Source organism: Natator depressus, chromosome 10 (genome assembly GCF_965152275.1).
Source record: "Natator depressus isolate rNatDep1 chromosome 10, rNatDep2.hap1, whole genome shotgun sequence".
NCBI classification, from domain to species: Eukaryota; Metazoa; Chordata; order Testudines; family Cheloniidae; genus Natator; species Natator depressus.
This window is the reverse complement of record NC_134243.1, coordinates 16,850,689-16,871,980: the sequence shown is the minus strand read 5'-3', so window position 1 is coordinate 16,871,980 and position 21,292 is coordinate 16,850,689. Positions and strand designations below refer to the sequence as shown.

Genomic DNA, 21,292 nt, shown 5'->3' with positions numbered 1-21,292 from the left:
TTTTAGGTAGGCAGACTTTAATAAGGACACTGGGATTCAGGGCTCTACTCTTGTGAAAAGTGCCATGAGATTTCTAAATGACAACATGTACCCTGAAAACCAGCTTTATGCCTCATCTAAAAGAATGATGCACAAAAACAATTTAAAAGAGATTAGGTTGTCATGTTGTCAAAAAAACAAAAAGTTTCTCCATCATTTTCTATTAACTTTCATGCATCCTTTGTGGCAATTTAATCTTTCATCTGAGGATTCCTTAGGAGAAAGTTTCTCCGCCTCCTCTGTTGAAGGATTTTTCTGTGTATATTTCAGAGACATTTAAAATCTCACTCATGCAGACCTGCTGCATGTCTCACTAACTGTTAGGGAGAGAGCAACTACCTTATTTGGGGGAATCCTTCTAGAGCCCTTTCTTAATTATAGAATATCAGGGTTAGAAGGGACCTCTGGAGATCATCTAGTCCAACCCCCTGCTCAAAGCAGGACCAATCCCCAATTTTTTCTTTTTGATTCTGTGGAGGTTTCCATGTGACAGTTAACATATATTCTCCCCAGTGCAGGTTGCCCAAGTCTGGCATGGTCAAAAAGCTCACAGCAGGGCAGCTGATAGTTCTTGTGGAGAAAGCACACGACATAAATGCTAAAATGCATAAAAGCGACATTGGTTTTCTTTCCGTGCATCCCACAACCACAGAATCAGGTGATCCAAATATTTCTGATGAGCGTTTCTGCAAATTTCCTGCTGGTCCCAGGCCCCAGAGCCACCGCTTGGGGGCTGCGGGTTGATCATCCAGCAGCAGGAGGAGTTTACGAAACCTGTGCACTCCCTGGGGCTGGAGTGAGAGGCTGTGAGTGCACCAAGCAGATCAGAGAGGGTGTGCCTTGGCTCTTAGCTGTGCTTTATCAGTGCACAGCCTCGGGAGTTGGGGAGGGGGGAGGGAACAGGATATCCTGCACTTTCCACCTTGCTTCGGAGTTGTGCAGAAAAACATCAGCTTCTTTCCTGTGAGTGCAGGATTTGGCAGCCCTTTGTGTGAGTCTGGAGCATTCGTGCCACGCTCAGTGTTAGCAGCGCGCTGTTACCCGCGTGTCTCTAAGGGACATGGTGCATAGCAGGGAGCCTAGTACTGGTGCACTAGGCACAGTAACGCAGTGCAGACAGTAGGACACTGTGAGTGATGTTGTGGGAGTCGTTACTTTAGCACAGTCAATGTGGTCTATTACATTAAATCTAGTTAAGGGCTGATGTGGTCTAGTTAAGGTTTCTGATGGAGATCAGCTAGGACAGCTCTGAGAGGCCCTCCCCAACCGTGTGAGGCAGTGGGGCATTTGGGTCTGAAATGACAGGTGTCTTTTATAATGAGGATGATTGAAAGAGATGCAGATCAGGTTTGGTGCTGGGGATGGCAAAGGGGGACTGAACCCCCAGGGCGGCTGCCAGGGACATTTTTGGTATAGTGCCAGTATTAGTTTTCCTCTCATCTGTGTTTCTCTGCCTCGCTCATGTTGGTCGTCCTTTTCCGGCTTTCCCTCTTTTATGTAGGTGAGTCTCTCCTGTGTCTCTTTGTAGCTCACATGGAGATTGAACGCCACAGATCAGTTTTGTCCCCAAACCGCCTCCTTTTCCTTAGTTGGTGCCTGTTTACTCAGTACAAATATCATTGAACAAACTTGGCTTTGCATAATGTGTTTACCTGTTGGGTAAATATTTATCCAATTAGAAGCTTCCAACCTTTACAGATTTATTGCTAGGTTTTGCTCTTTGGATGTGGGCGAGTCCTTCACGTTGGATCGATTATCAGGAAGTTTTTAAATCTTCTCCCTCTTGTGAGGATTAATTTTGCTGCATGTGTTTCAAGGAGACATTTAAAATCTCGTTGCTTGACATCTCTGCTGGCCTCATTGAGGAGTTGTGTCCATCAGAAGTATGGCCAAAGGTTATTAGGCTGCACCTGGCACTGCTGCTCCTTGCAGAATATAGTCAAGTTACTAAACATATTTCTGTACCAGGTAACATTCTGGCTAGGCGGTAACTCACACAAGACTGTTGGTGCACTCTGCAGAACAATGTGTTCCCTGCTATTTTTTAATCGCTTACATTCTGGCTTTGCATTGTCTATTGTTTATTAAGATTGCACTCAGCCAAAAGCCATGGTTAATGTGACTGGACTGTAAAGTATGTTCATGCATTTGCAAGAGTATAGCAATACTAGTGCCTCTCGATTATACATTGCAACTTAAATATTAGCAGCTGGAGTATTTTTTTAAATGTGAACATTAATGCACATGAACGGTGCCACATTGACAGCTCTGGAGATTAAAGTTTCAGTGCACAAGGGATACAGAATCAGGTCCCAATTGCGTATTCACTAATGAATATAAATGACTCCTAGACTGTTTTGTATCCAAGGTTTAAACACGTGGTTGTTTCAGATTTTTCATGCTGATATTTTCCTTCTGTCTCTGTATACTGGTCTTTATTGGCCTTCCTGTGATGGTGTCCCATGGTTCCAGGATTTACACGGCACTGCTGTAGCAATGCCAAGGGTGGAGCATGACTGTCTCCAGGCTGTCCTGCAGATATAAATGCATTAAAAAGTGCATCCTCTGTGGCTAGCCCCCTCTCCCTATTCTAATTCCTTCCTTCTACCTGCAAGTAGAATCGTTTTCATGTGCACGTTGCATCCCCTAATCTATTGTTAGGCATTTTTATTGTGATTTTCAGTTCTAAAGCAGAACCAGATTCTTATCTTATCACCACTTTTCATTCCAAGTGCAGGGCTTCAAATATATAGACACATAGCACAGTTTAGAAAGAAAGAAAGAAAGACTTGCCAAAACAAAACACTATACCTCAAACAGAATGTACTCCCTGGGGCAGAGAGAAAGAATGCCCACAGGTGACAGATGTTAGTAAAGTTGCTTACTGCACTACTGGAAGGTTCACCGAGCTACTACAGTGATGAGGGCAGTATATGAACCTGTTTAGGACAGAAGATTTGTTACTTAGTTCTGCTTTCTGTGAATAGCTAGTTCAGCTTGTGAAATACTAAAAAGAACAATCATTATAGCAAGTATGCACTGATCTCTTTGAGTCATTCCACCTCTAGACACAGGCTGAGTGATGCTGCCTATACAGCTGGGGTTTTGCCATGATCTTTTATTCTTCTTGACTGTGAAATACCTATAAATACATAGTTCATTGAGGGGACTACATGGCGTTGTTTTATTTAGGTGGCAATGGTTTAATCCCTGCTTTGGTGATTAATGCAGAATGCTATCTTATGAGTCTTCTCCCCCTAAACACTGACATACTTTTTAAGCAAAACCAGTGAGATAGGGGGTGGCAGTTATCAGGGACAGCTGGAGCCTGTAATAGGGGCTCTTCAGCCCTACTTGTTTTCTGGTTGGTGTGAAGCAGAACAATTGCAGTAAAAGACCCTCATAGCACATCCAGATTATACATTTGTAACAATATTTTAACAGTTCAAAGTGAGGGGCACAGGATAATCTGGGGGAGGGTATTAAGAAAGTGCATTATAATGTTCAATTATTTCATAGTTGACCTATAAGGACATTTTAATTCTATTTTGAAACCACATGGCAATTCTTTATTTTGTGTGTGTATTTTGATGTATAGTTTTTCAGATAGATGGTCCACAAAGACTATCCTGAATGCAGAATAACCTGAAAGGACCCATTATGGCTTGTGCTGTCGTGCAGTTTTTACTGAAAACCCAAAGCTTTAGGTTCCTGTGGACTCCCTTGACTGCATCCTTCCGATTCTCTAAAAAAGGCTACAGGGTATTGGCCCCTCAGAATTTTTTAAACTATGAATCCTTAAAACAACAGTACAAACCAGAGGTGCCAGAATACTTCAATTTTGCAACTGATGTGCTGGACAAATGGACTGAAATGGAAAAGGTAACAGTCCTTTAACTTCCTTATCCTAAGATTTTTCATGTTGGGTATCAGAGGAAAAACATAGTTGGCAGAAGCAAGTGTTATTCCTTTTGGGCTACAGATTGGTAACCCGCTCAGTTCAGAGAGGCAATGCAGTTGGAGTATAGGACTAACAGCCAGGAATTCCCAGGTTCTAGATGCTCCACTGCTTTTGGGCCCACTCTGATAGCTCTTGCTTACTTAAATAGCCTTCCTGAGTGCAACGAGACTGTGAGCATGAGTAACAGAGGAAAGAGGGTCTTGTGACTGAGACACTGCCCTGAGACTCAGAAGATCTGAGCTCCGCCACTGTCTTCCTGTGTGAGTTTGGGTAAATCACAGAGGGCTTGTCGACATTTACAGAGCTGCGCCGGGGCAGCTGCACCGCTATAGCACTTAGTGAAGATGCTACCTACCGATGGGATTGCTTCTCCTGTTGGCGTAGGCATTCCACCTCCCTGAGAGGAGGTAGCTATGTCAACAGGAGAAGACCTCCTGTCAACATAGTCCTGTCCACATCATGGGATAGGTCAGTATACCTGCATCGCTCCACACCCCTGAGCGACATAGTTATACTAACATAAGTTGGTAGTGTAGACCAAACCTTAACCTCTCTGTGCCCCAATTCCCATCTGCAAATTTCACTTGCTACCCTTCATCTGTCTTGTCTACTTAGAATGTAAACTCTTCAAGTCAGGAATTATCTCTATGTGTATGTACAACACCTAGCACAGAAGGACCTCAGTCTGGATTGGGGACATGACTGTAATAGAAATACTAGTAATGGTAGAAGAGATGCTGGATTAGACCTGGAGACAAATCACAAATTCTCTGTGTCTCAGTCTTTCTGTCGGAAAAATGGGGGTGCTAAAATGTATGGGGATGAATCATCACTATCACATAATATGAGGTTATCATTCCTAGGCAATAAAGACAACTTTTCGCAGGATGCAAGCAACATTTTTGAAGAATCAACATCTGAAGAAGAGGTCTGTGGCCAAGGAAGGAGGCGCAGGATTTCTCCTTAAAATGCACAAATAAAAATCTACTCACCTTGTTACCAATGCCTGACAATTACACATTATATTACCTTGAAATGGAACTTGTTCTTAGTATGTACAGATCTCTGCCGCACCATTGAAGATCTCAGCTAGCACATTACCTACACTCTATTCATAAATAACAGTTGGTCCCTCAATAGCAAGTTTTAGCCAAGGATTTCAATGCACCTTACAAGCATCAGTTAATTTAGCCACACGACACCCCGACACACACAGTAACCTCTGCTGACAAATGGTGAATCAGACTCAGAGAGGTTTAGATCTGTATTTTCAAAAGGAGTTTCTGATTTTGGGTGTTTAGATATTTGGACCTTTGGGCTAATTTTAAGAAGTGCTGAGCACCTCCCCTCCCCCCACTGCAATTGAAGTCAGTCTGAGCTGCGGGTATTCCACCCATCTGAAACCCAGGCTGTAGGTATCTATCTGGGTACAATCCCCCAAACATTGAGGCATCTAAAATTACAGGCCACTTTGGAAAATGTAGGCAAGGCCAGAGCCAAAGTGACCCTCGGTTTTCTGCGCTAGCCACTGTGCAGCATTTTCTCATTATCTAATGTGTTAGCTTCAGGAAAGGAATTTGACATCTATAGACTATTCTAAATCTGGAGTGAAATCCTAGCTCCATCGAAGTCAATGGCAAAACTCTACAGATTTCAGTGGGGCCAGGACTTCCGCCTTTGTGTATAGGTCATGAACATTCCTCTGTCTTGGAAAGTTGGACTTGAGGGACGGTTACATCCATATCAAGCTAAGTACTTACAACATAACGTGTCGTTCATTAGGAAGGAAAGAGGCCTACAAGGCTAGCCCTGTGGTGGGTAAACGATAAAGGCGATGAGGTGAGGTGGAACTTTGAGGAGCTTGGATTCCGCTCCAGAAAAGTGGCCAATGTACTCTCTGAGGTATGTGGTCTGCAGAAAGGAGACAGAGTTATGCTGATTCTACCCCGGATACCAGAATGGTGGCTAATAAATGTGGCTTGTATGCGAACAGGTCAGTAAAAATAATAGGAATTATGAATGATCAATAATCAGTAATTAATGAGGTCAAAACTACAAACACATCGAGGATGAGAAACACTAATGCTGTACAGCTAAAAAATGCTTGTAACATCAAGATCTGTCTTCATTTGTACTATTGGATTTTCAGGCATACTTTACTTCTCCCATTAACAAAAACCTACTATCCCATCTGTCTACTATCACTGTCCTCCTCCACTGCTCATGACAAACTGCAAACATACCCATTACCTGCTCGCAAGAGCAATAGCACACATTTATATTTGTTTGTGTGGCCAAGTTTTTGCCAACGGGATTTGTTAAATATTTAGAAAAAAGAAAAGGAGTACTTGTGGCACCTTACTCTGAAACCTTAAATATTTAGGTTTTTCTATGTCTGAATATTTAATAAAACCCAAAGTATCTCAGTGCCTCATGGACATTAATAACTTATCCTCACAACACCCCTGGGAGGCAGAGAAGTATTATCCATATTTTACAGATGGGGAAGTGAGACACAGAGAGTTTAATCATGTCAGTGGGAGGCATGGGTGCTCAGAAAATCAGGCCCTAAGTGACTTGCCTAAGGTCACAGAGGAAATCTGTGGTAGAACTGAGGCCTGGTCTACACTACAGGGGAAATTCTATCTAATCTATGCAATTTGAGTTACGTGAATAGCGTAACTCAAATCGATGTAGCTTAGATCTACTACGCGATGTTGACAGGATCTTCTCAATCCAGTGGTGTCCAGGAGCCGCTCGTCGATCCCCAAATAAGTGTAGACAAGCCCTTAGAGTCAGATCTCCTGCGTCCAAGTCCAGACCGTTATCCACAAGTCCATCCTCCCTCTCTAGTACAACCAATCATATAGCTAATAATCTGTATCTCTCTATATGTGCATATAGACACAGGCTGCTTGTAGAATAGTGTCTTTTACATAGGGCTTGAAGTTTTCTCTATGTTGCTAATTGGCTCCCATAGTAAAACACATGAGATACATGATGAAGAGTGGGAATGGAAGGAAGAGACCATTTGAAGGAAGAAGGTGAAGCTATCAAACGCCTAAGAGACATTAACCCATCGACTCTTATTAATAAATATTCAACCCATCATTCTTACAAGTATATCACTTCCACATGAGGGAAATCTTTCTATTACTGGCTTCTCTTATCCCACCATGCTAAAGACATTTTGTGTGATAGTACTTGCTAATTTATATTGATCCTAATTTATAATTCAGTCTGTGTAAAAGCAATATATGTACAAACACAGGGCCAAATCATATTCACTTACTCACAGACATAACTTCTGAAGCTAGTGGATCTATTATTAAGAGTGAGGTGGGAAGAATTTAGTTCATAGATTTGTACAATCCTATTATTAAATTTTAAACTTGGCTCTTCCTTTAGGAACTGTCCTTATTCCTGGGACAACACAGTTGACAGCAAAAGATATTCTCCATAGAGTACAAACATCAAAGGCAAAGTGTATTATCACTGATCATGTTTTGGCACCAGCTATAGATTGCGTTGTGTCCAAATGCCAGTCTTTGAAATTCAAGCTAATTGTGTCAGAGGACCACCTGGAAGGATGGCTGAACTTTAAAGACCTATTTACGTGAGTAGCTGCCACTGTCAAAGTGCTGCAGTAACGTGAAAGAAAAGCCTGGCGGCTAGTTTGTTAATAATAAGTGTTAATGTCGAATATGGTGAAACATTTTCATCTCTTTAGAAGGGGGAGAAATGAACATTGGAAAAAAATACCAATGAGCATGTAATTCTATTGACTGGTTGGAACAAGAAACAGGCCAGTGCCCGTTTTGTTTGTATTTAGTGTGTACGAACTAGTATTTAACCACAAAATACATGTTCAGGCAGCATTTTCCCAGGGGTGGAACAGCCCCCATGGAAGATGCAAGGGACTAGCTGGGGATTGTTGGCACAGAACATTGGTAATCCTAGTTTCCCCCATGCTGACCTGCTTATATAGTGGGGCTAAAATGGGGACATGATTGGTTTTATTTTCTTAAGAGGGTGGGGCTCAGCTATTAAAAGCTTGGGAAATGCTGTGTTCAAATAACAACATTGATTCCATGGTCCCAGTTCACAATGGTGTGGACAAACTGATCAAAGGCTCACACTCAGTTCTTCATAATTAGGCTAACGCTTTCCCTGGTATATCTCACTGCCCCAGCTCAGCTGTGCTTACTGGTATTGTGGGTGGGTGGAGCCAAGGTACTCTCCCACTTATTTCCTTGGCATACGGCAGGGGTTCACTGCTGAGCTCCGAGGGTAGGGGTGTGATCCCCAGTTTGAGGACACATAATCGCGTTAGCTTTCATCAAGCTAGCTTGCTAAAAATAGAACATAGCCACTGAGGCACCAGTGGGTAAAATGGACTGGCTATCCCAAATAAGTGCCCATCAGAAACCTTAGGCACATACTCAGAGCAGCTAGCCTAAAATTCTATTTTTAGTGCACAGAGCTGGGAATCGCACCCCTAATTCCAAATGTAGGCATCCCTTTCAGTTGATTATTATCACAAGATTTTCTTTTAATGTAAAATTTTTAAATGCAGATGGTGAGAGAAAGAAAAAAAGGGGGAAACTGAAATGTAAAGTTTGCAGTTTGGTTTTTTTTATGCCAGATCTCATGCCATCTGACCTGTTAATATGCAGCCAAGTTCTGTGCATTCTCCTTGATATGTAGTCCCACTTCTCTAAAGATAAACCTGGGGAAAAGCTACTTCCTTCAGTGCAGATAAGCACCGTCTCTTGTAACTCTGCAGTTTTTGTTTTATTTGAACATCATCTGGGATCCGTATGTTATATTTTTTTGCTTACTTTATTCACCATCTTGTATTTTTTAAAGAAACGCTAATGCTGATCACAACTGTGTGACCACGAGGAATCAAGATCCAATGACCATCTTTTTTACCAGTGGAACAACAGGGTCCCCAAAAATGACTGAACATTCCCACAGTAGTTATGGCATTGGACAGACTGTAAATGGAAGGTATGGATCATAACTGCTTTAAACCACGTGGGTATTTCTTCAAAAGGGTCACACGGCAGAAGTGAAGGAAGCATAGCACTTCACTAATATCTTTCTGTTTCAATAGCTTAAAAAATATCAAAGTTTCATTTAATTCATGACAAGATTATTGTTCCAGGAGGCAAGAATTAATTTGAGTAATTCCACTAGCCAGTTATGGTAGATTGAATCAGAGCACTGGGATGTAGTTGCTTTTCTTATCTTAAAAAAAAAAAAATCCAACACTATCTATTAAGAAGGGAACCAACCTCTCCTAATGGATCTTCAAAGAAGATCATGTGATTTATAAAGCCTCTGTAAGGACCTTTATAAAAAGAGAAAGTTTGTGGTTTCATAAGGTTTATAAAGGCATGGGTTTATCAGAGCATATGAGAAATGCACTGAACATCTCCCACAAAAACAAAATAACTTTATGAAAGCTCAGAACTTTGCAAAGCCAGTACTGATTCGTGGAATATTTTACCTTGGGAAAATAACATTGATACTGTAGTACATTCCACTATGACTGGCAAGTAATCATAGATAAGAGAACACCAAATAAATGTGAAATAAAATGAGAAACTCTTACCCCCTGAAAAACAAACTAAACAAAATCCCCTACAAATTCACAAATATGAATTCAAGATGCTCTGTTTTGAGACATCATAAGCCTTTGTACTGGTACAATATTTTAGTGAAAAAAATGCAAAGCTAATCTATAATAATGACACAGTGGCCATGTTTGGTGGCTAACTCTTGTTTGGGGTTTCAGCTGTTCACAAATCTCAATTAAGACAAGACAGTGACTGTTTGTCCCAGTAATATTTTTGCTGATATTTTTATATTTATTCTGTTTAAAAGAATTGTTCATAGATTTTTCTTTACCAGGTACTGGCTGGATTTAACCTCCTCCGACGTACTCTGGAATACATCAGACACAGGCTGGGCAAAGTCAGCTTGGAGTAGCATTTTTGCACCATGGATTCAGGGGGCATGTGTGTTTATACACAGCATGCCACGTTTTGACCCAACCACTGTCCTAGATGTAAGTTACGAGAACAATGGCATGTTCGTAATAGCATGGTTTTCCTCCCTTGCTGCTCTTGCCCAGATGTTCACCTCTCCACTGTACAGCAGACAGCATGCTCCTTGGCTACAGCCCTTCACCGAAGAGGTCACCAATCACATTTTAGTAGTGATATATATTTATATAGGTCCTGATTCAACAAATTGCTTAAGCACCTGTTTACCTTCAATTAGGAGCTTGAATCACATTGGCATCAAATGTCAGCATGTGCGTAAGTGCTTTGCTGAGCAGACATTATAGTGAGAGCTTCTGATTTGAGGTTTTCACCAATAAACACAGATAAAACACCCCCGATTTAAAAAACAAAAAAATAAGAAGATATCAGTGTTTATCCAGTAAACACCAGAAAAACCCTGGAAATGCTTACTTGTATCTAAGGGCTTGTTTATATGGAACAGTCATGTGGACTATGAGGATGTGATTTCTAAAGCACGCTTATGTATTGTGCAAACACCTGTTAGGGATTGTCTAGATAATACTTAGTCGTGCCTTGAGTGCAGGGGACCGGACCAGATGACCTCTCGTGGGCCCTTCCAGTTCTATGATTCTATGATGAATTGGTCTGTATAGACCCTGCCGGTGCACACTAAAGGTTCCTTAGTGCATGTTAAAGTAGTACTGTTTCAAACAGCACTATGTTAAAGTGCATTAGGGAACATTACAAACAGATTACTCATTGCGGTCTATACCGCTGTACGGAGCAGAGCCCATGACATTCTTTTTAATTTTTATAATTTTTCATTTTATTTTTTTGGGAGGGAATTTTCTTTTCTTTTGTTTTATTGTGGGAGTCCTGGGAGGGGTGGGGGGCTGGATCCTCCCTCTGGGATGGGAGGTCCTAGGGGTCTCAGATATTTCCCTGAGGGGGTGGGAGGCCGTGAGCGGTGTTGCAGAGAGAACTCACCCTGTACTCACCCTGCAGTAGGAGCCTTTCTCCCACAGGCCTGGGCCCACCTCCCTGCTCTGTGCATTGCAAGCTGGTGCACAGAGGGTTACAGCGCCACTCAGGTTTGGCTCAGACACCCCTCCGTCATGACAGGGAGACTGCCAGCCAAATTTGAGAGAGGAGTGCTGCAATCCCACATGCCAGGTCAGAATACCACTCACTCAAATTTGGCCTGTCTTCCCACTGTCATATTGGAAGGGCAAATGGGCAGCACCTGAGCGGTGCTGTGACCCTGTGCTCCAGGTTGCAATGCCCAAAGCAGGGAGCTAGGCCCAGCCCCATGGACAGAAGTCACAGGAGTAAGTACAGTATGCTGTTTTTTTAAATTTTGTTATTTTGCATTTGAAAAAATATGGGGCTCTAACACTGAGTAATGTATATAATATACATTACTCATTACAATATATACAAAGAGAAAGCCCCCAAAACCCTGATTTTTGAATATCTACAGAAAACTCAAAAATTGCTAAAAATAAACCCTGAAAAATGAAATAAATAATCCCCCAAAACAAAAGCCCTAGTTACAGTGCAAGATTCTGCAAACATTTACTGTTCGTCATACAGTGAAGCTTACACACACAAGCATTTGCAGGACCGGAACCATAGTTTGTAAAGCACTTTTGGATCCTCTGCGGTTTTACTATTACACAGTGAACAACAGTAGTGGATACATGAGCATCTTGTATGGCATTTCAATCATGAACTGTAAATATTTCAACACTGAAGAGTGGAGATGATACAAAACTGAGTTTTTTAACCTTATAAATTGGCATTGGTATTATATTTTATAATATCCTGCACATACAACTTTGGATGCTATGAGAAACAGCCAAGCATCGTTCACTTCACGTGGGATATTCCACATCCCTACTACTACGGTCTCCTTATTGAAGCTATACTTCTAATGTAGCGTCCTTAACATTGCATATCCTTTTGTTACTCTGATGGCTGGAAAACACTACCTAGTATCCATATTTGGGAAATGTTTTACAGATGATACTTCTGGTTCCAATTGTTTTCTGAGTAATAAGAGCTGTAACGGTAAGGAAATGCTTTGAGAATGCAAACTCTTCTGTGACAGGACGCTTGGAATGTGACGCTAACTATAAAATAATTTTCAATTTTTAAGAAAAAGCTATTTAAAGATGAAAAAGTATTTATGACTTCAACACTAGCTGTGTTTTCAAGGTTTGTCAACATTATGTTCATGTGTTTCATAAATTGGTTGCAGCTATTACATTAGTAAATACATAAATATCTTACAGTTAGGTTTCCTTGGGAGTCAAATAACTGTGGGAAGCACTGTTATTTTTGGTTGCAACATTTAGACAGTTTTTATTTTACATTCTTTAGACTCTATCCAAATTTCCCATCACAACCTTCTGTTCTGCTCCAACTGCTTATCGAATGCTTGTGCAGCATAATCTGACCAGGTAAACAACGATCAAAATATTTTATCATATTAGATCATCATATTTTACCAAAACAGTAGCCAAATTCTGCTTTTAGTTTGGTTAAGTTACTCAAGTTTACAATGGTACAACAGAAAAGAAATTTTGCTGTGTATTTCTCGATGTCTTGTATTTTACGTATTAGAAATAAAGTCAGAGTACCATAGTATGAGCCATGGGGATAATATAACTCCCACAAATTTAGCAAGTTACAGTGAAATGGAATAAGACTTTGAAAAGCAGTTTAGGCGCACGGACAGTACTTTTGAGTTTTAGTACTGGAAATATACTTTTATAATCAGATCTTAAGCTTATAGTCTGAGTTTACAGGAAGACCACTTTGGTAGGGCAATCAAAATACTTTCCCCCATTACTGGTGTTCCTGGAATACAATAACTACAAGGGTATGTTTGTATCAAATCGGTTTGACTGAAATGTATAAGAATTGGTGATTATGATAATGCTACTATGGCATGAATAAGCCTTTGATAATATCATTAGGGCTGAACGGCAAGACTCTTCTGTATTTTAAAATCCTATTGAAAGCTTAGACTAAGAAAGACTATTTTACCTTTAACATCTTGTAAAATACAGAACTTGCAGTTTTACATACATTCTTTCACAATGTGCCAAATTTATTTTCAGTTTGACTTCATGCAATTACATTAAAATGAACTGGGCTCAGTAAATATTTTATGTATAGTCTGTAGAAAGGAAACATGATAAAAGTATACAATAGTGAATGGACAAAAGGTAAATTAGCCAATTCTAGTCACCCTTTCAAGAAATACAAGATCAAGAAGCCATTTCATGAAATTGGAAGGCAGCAAACTGAGATTCTGATCATGTAGGTGATTCCACCCAGATACTGTACCTACATGGAGTCCTACTGACTTGAGAAGAGCTGTGTATGGATACAGGGGTCTGCGTACACAGAGCTCCAGTGAAGTCAGTGTGGCTCTGCATAGATACAGGAGTCTGCTCATGTGGTGTCACTTGCAGGACTGGACCATTAAAACTAACAACAGGAACTACTTTTCATGCAGTGAACAATTAGCCTGTGGAACTCATTGCCACAAGATATCATTGAGGCCATGAGATGAAAAAAAGACTTTATATTGCTATGGATATGAGAGGCTCCACAGCTACAGTAGTGAGGATTTAAAACACACACACACAGAAAAAAAAGAAGAGTTCTGGAAGGATATAAACCTTCACGCTTCACGGCATAAGCCAACTCAGCAACTCATGTCATTTAAGATCTGATTATTTTCACCCCACTCTCAATTCCTCTGCAGAAATCAACTCCTTTTGACGCATTTCTACTAAAAGAAGAGAGAGAGAGAATCTAATCTGCCTTTTATATGTATTTCCTTACTGTGGCAGTTTTAACCCCTTTTAAAATCTGATCAGCCTTTTACTCTTTCACACAAAGCTATAAATTCAAGAGCCTGCAGCACTGTGTGAGTGCAGGGGAGCCAATCAACCCAGAAGTGATGGAGCAGTGGAAAAAGCAAACTGGCCTGGATATCTATGAAGGTTATGGCCAGACAGAAACGGTATAGTCAGATGCTTTAAAAAACACAGATGTAAATTCCTTCAGACTGCTAAGAAAATAAGTTTGAAAAAATAATATAGTCATGTCACATTCCCTTCAATTGGAGCTATAAGCACAATTCTGAGGGCAGAATTTGGTTTCTAGAAGTTTACTAGGTGAATGTATGATTATAATGAAGCATTCACTGTTGTTTGTCAGAGAGGTTGCTATATATTGTAACTTTATTTGCCAGACTAGTTGAGTATATTAAATATAAATTAAAAACTGAATACATGAGATTGCACAGTTTACTTTTAAAAACCTTTTGGTGTAGGTGCTGGTTTGTGGAACTTTCAAGGGAATGAAAATTAAACCAGGTTCAATGGGAATGCCGTCTCCAGCATATGACGTCAAGGTATTGTGCATCATATCTGTAAGCCTCGGGACCTTTTTCTCCAAGTAAGGAGGTTTGGTTTCTCCTCAGAGAGGCTCAAAGCAAGTTTAGGGTAGTCAAAGAGAGGATTTCCCCCCCCCTGCTGAATTGTTTTCAGTTTAGCTCTCCAGAAAGTCAGATTCCTCTTACATTATACAAATTTTCATTAGATAGTTTGTGAAATTTCTTGCTGGGTACCAGGTGGAGATAAGCCAATCAGTAGGGGAAACAAAAAACAAAAACAAACCCAGGCTGCATTCAATAGTTACACCATAGAGAAGGACGATATGACAATGGATGAGAAACTCTCTCTAGAAAAATGCATATGATGATACATTGAACTATATATATGTTATCTATCTGAGTGATTGCACTACATCCCTACACCAGTGGTTCTCAACTAGGGGTATGCACCCCTGGAGGTACGCAAAGGTCTTCTGGTGGATACATCAACTCATCTAGATATTTGCCTAGTTTTACAACAGGCTACATAAAAGCACTAGCAAGGTCAGTACAAACTAAAATTTCATATGACTTGTTTATACTGCTCTATATACTACACATTGAAATGTAAGTACATTTATATTCTGGTTGATTAATTTTATAGTTATATGGTAGCAATGAGAAAGTAAGGAATTTTTCAGTAAACAAAAGACAAATCAGATTCCTGAAAGGGGTACAGTAGTCTGGAAAGGTTGAGAGCCACTGCCTTACACCAGTCTCAATGGAAGAGTTAGAGGATATTGGAAAGGAATATTCCTGACTTGCTAATGCAGGCAAATCGTTGGGCAACTTTCTGCACTTCAGTTTTCCCACCTGATCAATTGCTATATTCCTTTTTGCTCAGTTGGGTGTTACTAAGCTTAATTAATGTTTGCATAGTGCTTTGGAATCTTCAGGTGAAAATTTATTCTTCTGTTTCATTTCAGAGGGGAAGCTTCTCTTGCTGGTTATAGTCACTTCTATTATTGACTTTTTAAATTCAGTATTTCAAAATAAACATGCAGATTTTATTAGTTTAATGAAAATTATGCCTTAAATTAAACACCAAGGTAACACCACTGTGTATTTTGTTGGGGTTTAGATTATAGATGAACACGGCAATGTTCTGCCTCCTGGAGAAGAAGGAGATATCGCCATCAAAGCAAGACCTACAAGACCTTTTTGTCTTTTCACTCGATATATAGTAAGGAACTACACAAACTTAAATTGCACACCTGTTAAATTCCTTATATATACATATATATAAACCAAAAATTATAAAATTCAATTACTATTCAGCAACTGAAACGAGACATTAATATTTGTATTGTGGTAACACCTAGAGATTCCATCCCCATTATGCACAGGTGCTGTCCTAACACACAACAGAACGTTGATCCCCGCCTCAAGGAGTTTACAATCTAAGTGTCTGCAAAGTCTCTTTAGTACAGACTATACCACACAAGTTTATAAAGCTAAATACTATAACTACAGGGATAAATAGCAGCAAAAGAGTGTAGCCCAGTGGGCCAGCCTACCTGCATTATATTTATTGCTTTGTTATTCTGCTTTATTATATTTAGTAGTAATGCAAGGAACCTACAGGCTTTTATTTTGTAAGATTTGGCTTTAGTAGATAGTGTGAGGCTTGAGGCCTATAACCGTTGGTATAAATAAACTTAAGTAACTTATAAGTTATAGGGAACTGAAAGTAGTATGCCAGAGGGGGAATTTTGTTCAAAATACTGACATTAGCCACCCACAGAACATAGCTGACACCAGCATCCGAAAGGTTCCAGACAGAACCTCCGACCACAAAGGTGCCATGACAGCAAATAGATGTGCATGTTAACAGGGTAACATTATACATATACCAACCTATAAAAAACGGACACCTTAAGGGGAGAAAATACAAATAAAAACCTTTATTAACTATGCATTGGTCATGGCAGCGTCAGCATAACCTACTATAAAAGTAACATCCCAGGGGCAGCAAATAGGCTGAAAAAATGTAAACCTCGGGAGGAGGGAGGGGGCAAAATAATGACCATGGGGAAAATAAAAACAATAACGGTAATTAAAAAATAATGGTTAACATTCCAGGGTATAAGTGTGGCCATCCAAATATACTTTCTGTATTATCTCTATTTGCCTTGTTAAGTTTAAGTGTGAATATAACTTTGCTAAATTATTAATAAATTATATATTTGTAAATATATATAAAAAGTTCCTATGGTGTAAGTGTTGCACCTGTGCACATCGGGGTTCCCAAATTACATAATAATTACTGGTCCTGATCTTGGGACAAAAACCTGTTAATCCTCAAGTTACAATTATATATACCCAACTTTGGGTCAGGCTACAAGAGGGAAACTAAGATGAATTGGCAAGGGAGATTTGTTTTCAGACCAGATTTTCACTGAAGTGAAAAGCTACGGAAAGGCTGTTACAGATGGCAGGTACTGCAAAGGTGAAGGCTGTCACACTAACAGGGCCCGCTCTCTGGAAAAAATGAATATGATACATTATATGGTTGAAAGAAAAGTAATACTAGATAAGAAGCAATGTACATGTACTTCCTCTTTACTACTGTTGCAGACTAAATTAAAGCTAACAAGTCTTTTCATTTATTAAAACCAACTGTGACCAGGCCATCCCAACAGTGCAATGAGGGAGGGACAGGAACTATCAATGTTTAATTATCCCCTCCAGCCAATCCAGGAGTCAGTTTAGTTAGCTGTAGAGGGAACTACATACACCCCCTTTATTAGTTAGGATTGGTCAACCCAAAACACATCTTTTTTTGACAACTGGGGGGTGAGGAGGCAGGGAGGAGCAGAGACAAAAAGGAAAACAAGAGCTAGGAAATCTTCCCCCAAATAAACTTAATACCACATAACATAGACATCTCAGCCCATAATCTTCAAAGGTTCCTAATATGGTGGGCCAAGATGCATATTTTGAGTAGTTCATTATGATTAAAAACACAAGTCTAAAACCTAGTTAAAGACATAACCCCAACAATTATATATTCTCCACATCTGTTGAGTTTTGCTGTGTTTATTTCATGCATTATGGGCTTTGTAGTCAATCCACAATTATGAATATGAACAATGTTTGAAAAAAATGTTTTCCAGTCACGTTGTTCATATCTGCTGGTATTTTAATACATATCACTATGATATGGACTACTCAGCAAGGCTGAATTTTTGCATGCTAAATTATGTTGTAATATAAATTAAATGCTGGAATGAAATGAGATCAGTTTCTTGCATACATTAGAGTATAATTTTTTATTTGCAGGAAGGTTAATGTTTGTCAAATACAATTTAATGTTTACTAGGATGATCCAGAGAGAACTGACTCAACATTACAAGGGAATTTCTATATCACTGGGGACAGGGGGATTGTAGATGAAGATGGATACTTCTGGTTTGTTGGAAGAGCTGATGATGTCATCAATTCTGCTGGGTAACAATTTACATGTGCATTCATTACGTTAGGACTCAAATAATGCAGATGATGCCAACACACAGTTGGCACTTCACTAACTAATAAATGTATAACAATAAAAGACTTTTCTTCATTTTAAAGATATCGTATTGGACCATTTGAAGTCGAAAGTGCACTGATAGAGCACCCAGCAGTAGTAGAATCAGCTGTTGTCAGCAGCCCAGATCCCATCAGAGGAGAGGTAAAGGACTTAAGATATCTTATGTGCTTGGATTTTTTATAGAAATATGTATTTTAAAAAAGCCTTAAACAGAATCCCAAGGCAGCTGGCTACTCCAAACAATTGTTGAAACATTCCATTCACATCAAAGCCCTCAGCAAATTCTTAATGTTCCTCTAAACATAGGGGTGGCTGAAGTGGGGCCACCGCTGCATTGCAAAGTGACTGCGATCTTCGATACAATGAATATGGAAGTGTAGCCCACAGAGGCCCCATATTCCAACATGCCATATCTTCATTTAAGCAGCCATACTGCTTAGGTAGTTTTTCATACTGGGACTTGTAGCCCCTATAGGTTGAAACTGCAAATTAAAGAGAAGGATAGCTGCAATTTGCCCCAATTTCCTGCATATTACACATATAAGCAGCTGCTGGATTTAACTTGGTGAAGTTTTTTGAACCTGCACTGTAAATTAGTTACTTTGTAATTTGTCAGCAAGTGAATTTTGTTAAACATTAAGACCTTGTACTGTATTATGTGCATTTTGTTTCATCAACATTTAATCTTTTAAGGTAGTGAAAGCCTTTGTTGTTTTGGCATCTGACTATGTTTCACATGATCCAGAAAAACTGATTAAAGAGCTACAGGACCATGTTAAGAAGGTCACTGCCCCATACAAGTATCCTAGAAAGGTAAGTGCTTAACCATAAGTATTTTAGATAAATTACATTTAGTCAACAATTGGCATCAGAGAACTTCCATGTATAAAAGCTTTATTATACCCGCTCCCACGCACACACACACACCATACAAATCATAAGCAGGCTTGAGAGGTTTAGATTTCTTTTGGTAAATGTCAGTAAACATTGATTTCACCATACACATAAACCAAACAAAAAACATTTCCATTGAAAACAATCTAAATTTAAAGAGAAGCAAAGAAAGAAAAATGCTGCTTGAGAATGAGTTTGATTTAAGGATATTTACTTTGTATATTTTGACATGTGATGTTGACAGTTTGTTTTTAACAGTTATAAAGCTTTAACTTTTTGAATCTCAACATCTACTGTCATTGAATAATTATTGTCCAATCCCCCCATAATTTCCTACAGCTGTGAAAAATGTAAAAATAAAAATAAAAAGCTTAAAACCAATACTTTGTGCCCTGTGAAAACTGAAATTGATAAACATTGAAAAAATGCTTAAAACTAAGCATTGATACATCAAAATTATAAAAAATACAAATCAAATTCTGCCATGATTAATCATAAGACTCTAACAGAGGACACGTGGGTAAATATAATTATTCTAACAGCTCACATTTTCAGCGTTTATTTTTAGCAAACATATGATATTCCCTTTGTAGAGGTTCATATACCAGAGTGACGAGGATAGTATAGAAACCAAGAAAAATGCACAGGAGACAAGGGGAAGGGAGAGCAGTAGGACACAGAATCCTGAAAAAATACACACTCACTTGGGAGCTGTAGTTCCAGAGTTGCCTCAAAATGACAGCATTCCTATCTTAAATAGATTCTCTTAAAATTATTCTTTTGTCTTCTCCAGACTCACAGGGTTTCATTTTTGCTCTACTGTAAGGGCCAATGGGTATTTGAAATAGAAATCCTCACTCTTTGCCCTCTCTGCTACATTTAATAGTAGGTCAATAGCAAATATGTTTGTTGAATTTCATAGCTCTACCTGTCTCCACTTTATATTAAAGAATTTATAGCAATGTTAAATTTGATTCTATGGTATAGAAATAGTGCAGAGAAACCCTGTGCTGCAGACTCTAGAGTGTCTATAATAGGCTCTGGGGGAATATTTGCCATTCATATTAATCCTCTAATCCATTTAGCCCACATGCATGTATTTTGATGTTTGCACTGAACGAATCTTACTTTTCCTGCAGGGTGCAGAAGGCTTATCCTTTAGCATTTCTGCTGCAATGGAAAGGGCAGAACACTAAAAGCCCACACAGATTTGCAAAGACTCCTGGGTGGTGGCATTGAGTGATTTGTCATAATATGGACTCCCCAAACACAGATCACCCTCAGAATAAGGAGGGCAGAAAAGCTGCTGAGGTTACTGAGGCAGAAAACCTGAGGCAGAAAAGCAAGCTACAGAATGCCACACTGACACTCAGTGACTTGCAGTGGCTAAAAGGAGCTCCTGTCCTAAAGCGCTTCCCAACACAAAGTTTAGTTATTCTGGCTGGGTACAGGGAACAAGAGTTGCCCCTCAAAGAGCAAATTACTAAATGAGGAACATTTATAGTAAGAGTTTCAGAAAGATCCATAAACTAATTATTTCATATTTCAAGATGCATTGAAATATAACCGGTTGATGTTTTATAACTATACAGTCTACCAACTGTTAATCCAGTTTTGGAATTTCTTCAAAATAATAATTTTATGCAAACTATACATTTTCCTATGGTGGAGAACCATCCAGAAACATATTTCCAGCGTAAAGAATATGACATTGAGAAACTGAGGAACAGAATCTTTAAGTTTGACACTAAAGTTTCAGTACATCATGAACATCAATTTATTTCTCATAGCGATGGGCCTACAACAGATTTTTAAAAGATAAAGTCAAATATTTTTTATAATCCAAAAAGAATTGTTTATCCAAAAAGAATTTATTTTTCCTTTGCTAAACTTTCCGTTGCTGGTACTTTTATCCATTTAAATGCCTTACAATAGATCCCATGGAAAAATCTTCCTTTTCCATAACTGGATCAATTTAATATCTTCCATGTCTGTACAAGACAGCAAATATTGTACGCACATAGAGCAGATTATCTACTATATACTGTATTATATTAGTTGTAATTTCTTCTCTTTTCCAATAGGTGGAGTTTGTTCAACAGCTGCCAAAGACAGTCAGTGGGAAGATCAGAAGAAATGAATTGCGCAAGCAGGAGTGGGGAAAAGCTTAGAATTATCTAGTGTTTATTTTTCATAATTTGTTCTTCCAAAAATATTATATATTGCTGATATATGGTGCAATTTTTTGTTCTCTTGACCTATTATATATGTTACAAATTGAGAGCATCATCGTGCATTGTATGCACAACTAAAACTTTACTGACTTTAGTGAAAATTTTGGCTATGCAAGCAATGCAGGGTTAGATCCTAGGTGAGCT

General features: G+C 39.2%; 1 protein-coding gene across 1 annotated transcript in view; it reads left to right on the top strand.

Annotated features, from left to right (window-relative positions):
- Positions 1-924: 924 nt before the first annotated feature.
- The window catches only part of LOC141994874 (acyl-coenzyme A synthetase ACSM3, mitochondrial-like), a 24,107-nt gene continuing 3,739 nt past the window's right edge, over positions 925-21,292 (top strand). The window contains exons 1-14 of the mRNA XM_074965332.1: positions 925-1,030; positions 3,638-3,921; positions 5,783-5,993; positions 7,409-7,616; positions 8,870-9,013; positions 9,920-10,076; positions 12,418-12,497; positions 13,951-14,074; positions 14,387-14,467; positions 15,570-15,671; positions 17,811-17,938; positions 18,062-18,161; positions 18,714-18,833; positions 20,999-21,069. Coding sequence (XP_074821433.1) covers positions 3,673-3,921; positions 5,783-5,993; positions 7,409-7,616; positions 8,870-9,013; positions 9,920-10,076; positions 12,418-12,497; positions 13,951-14,074; positions 14,387-14,467; positions 15,570-15,671; positions 17,811-17,938; positions 18,062-18,161; positions 18,714-18,833; positions 20,999-21,069 — 1,775 coding nt within the window. The 5' untranslated portion in view covers positions 925-1,030; positions 3,638-3,672. The remainder of the gene's footprint in view (positions 1,031-3,637; positions 3,922-5,782; positions 5,994-7,408; positions 7,617-8,869; positions 9,014-9,919; positions 10,077-12,417; positions 12,498-13,950; positions 14,075-14,386; positions 14,468-15,569; positions 15,672-17,810; positions 17,939-18,061; positions 18,162-18,713; positions 18,834-20,998; positions 21,070-21,292) is intronic.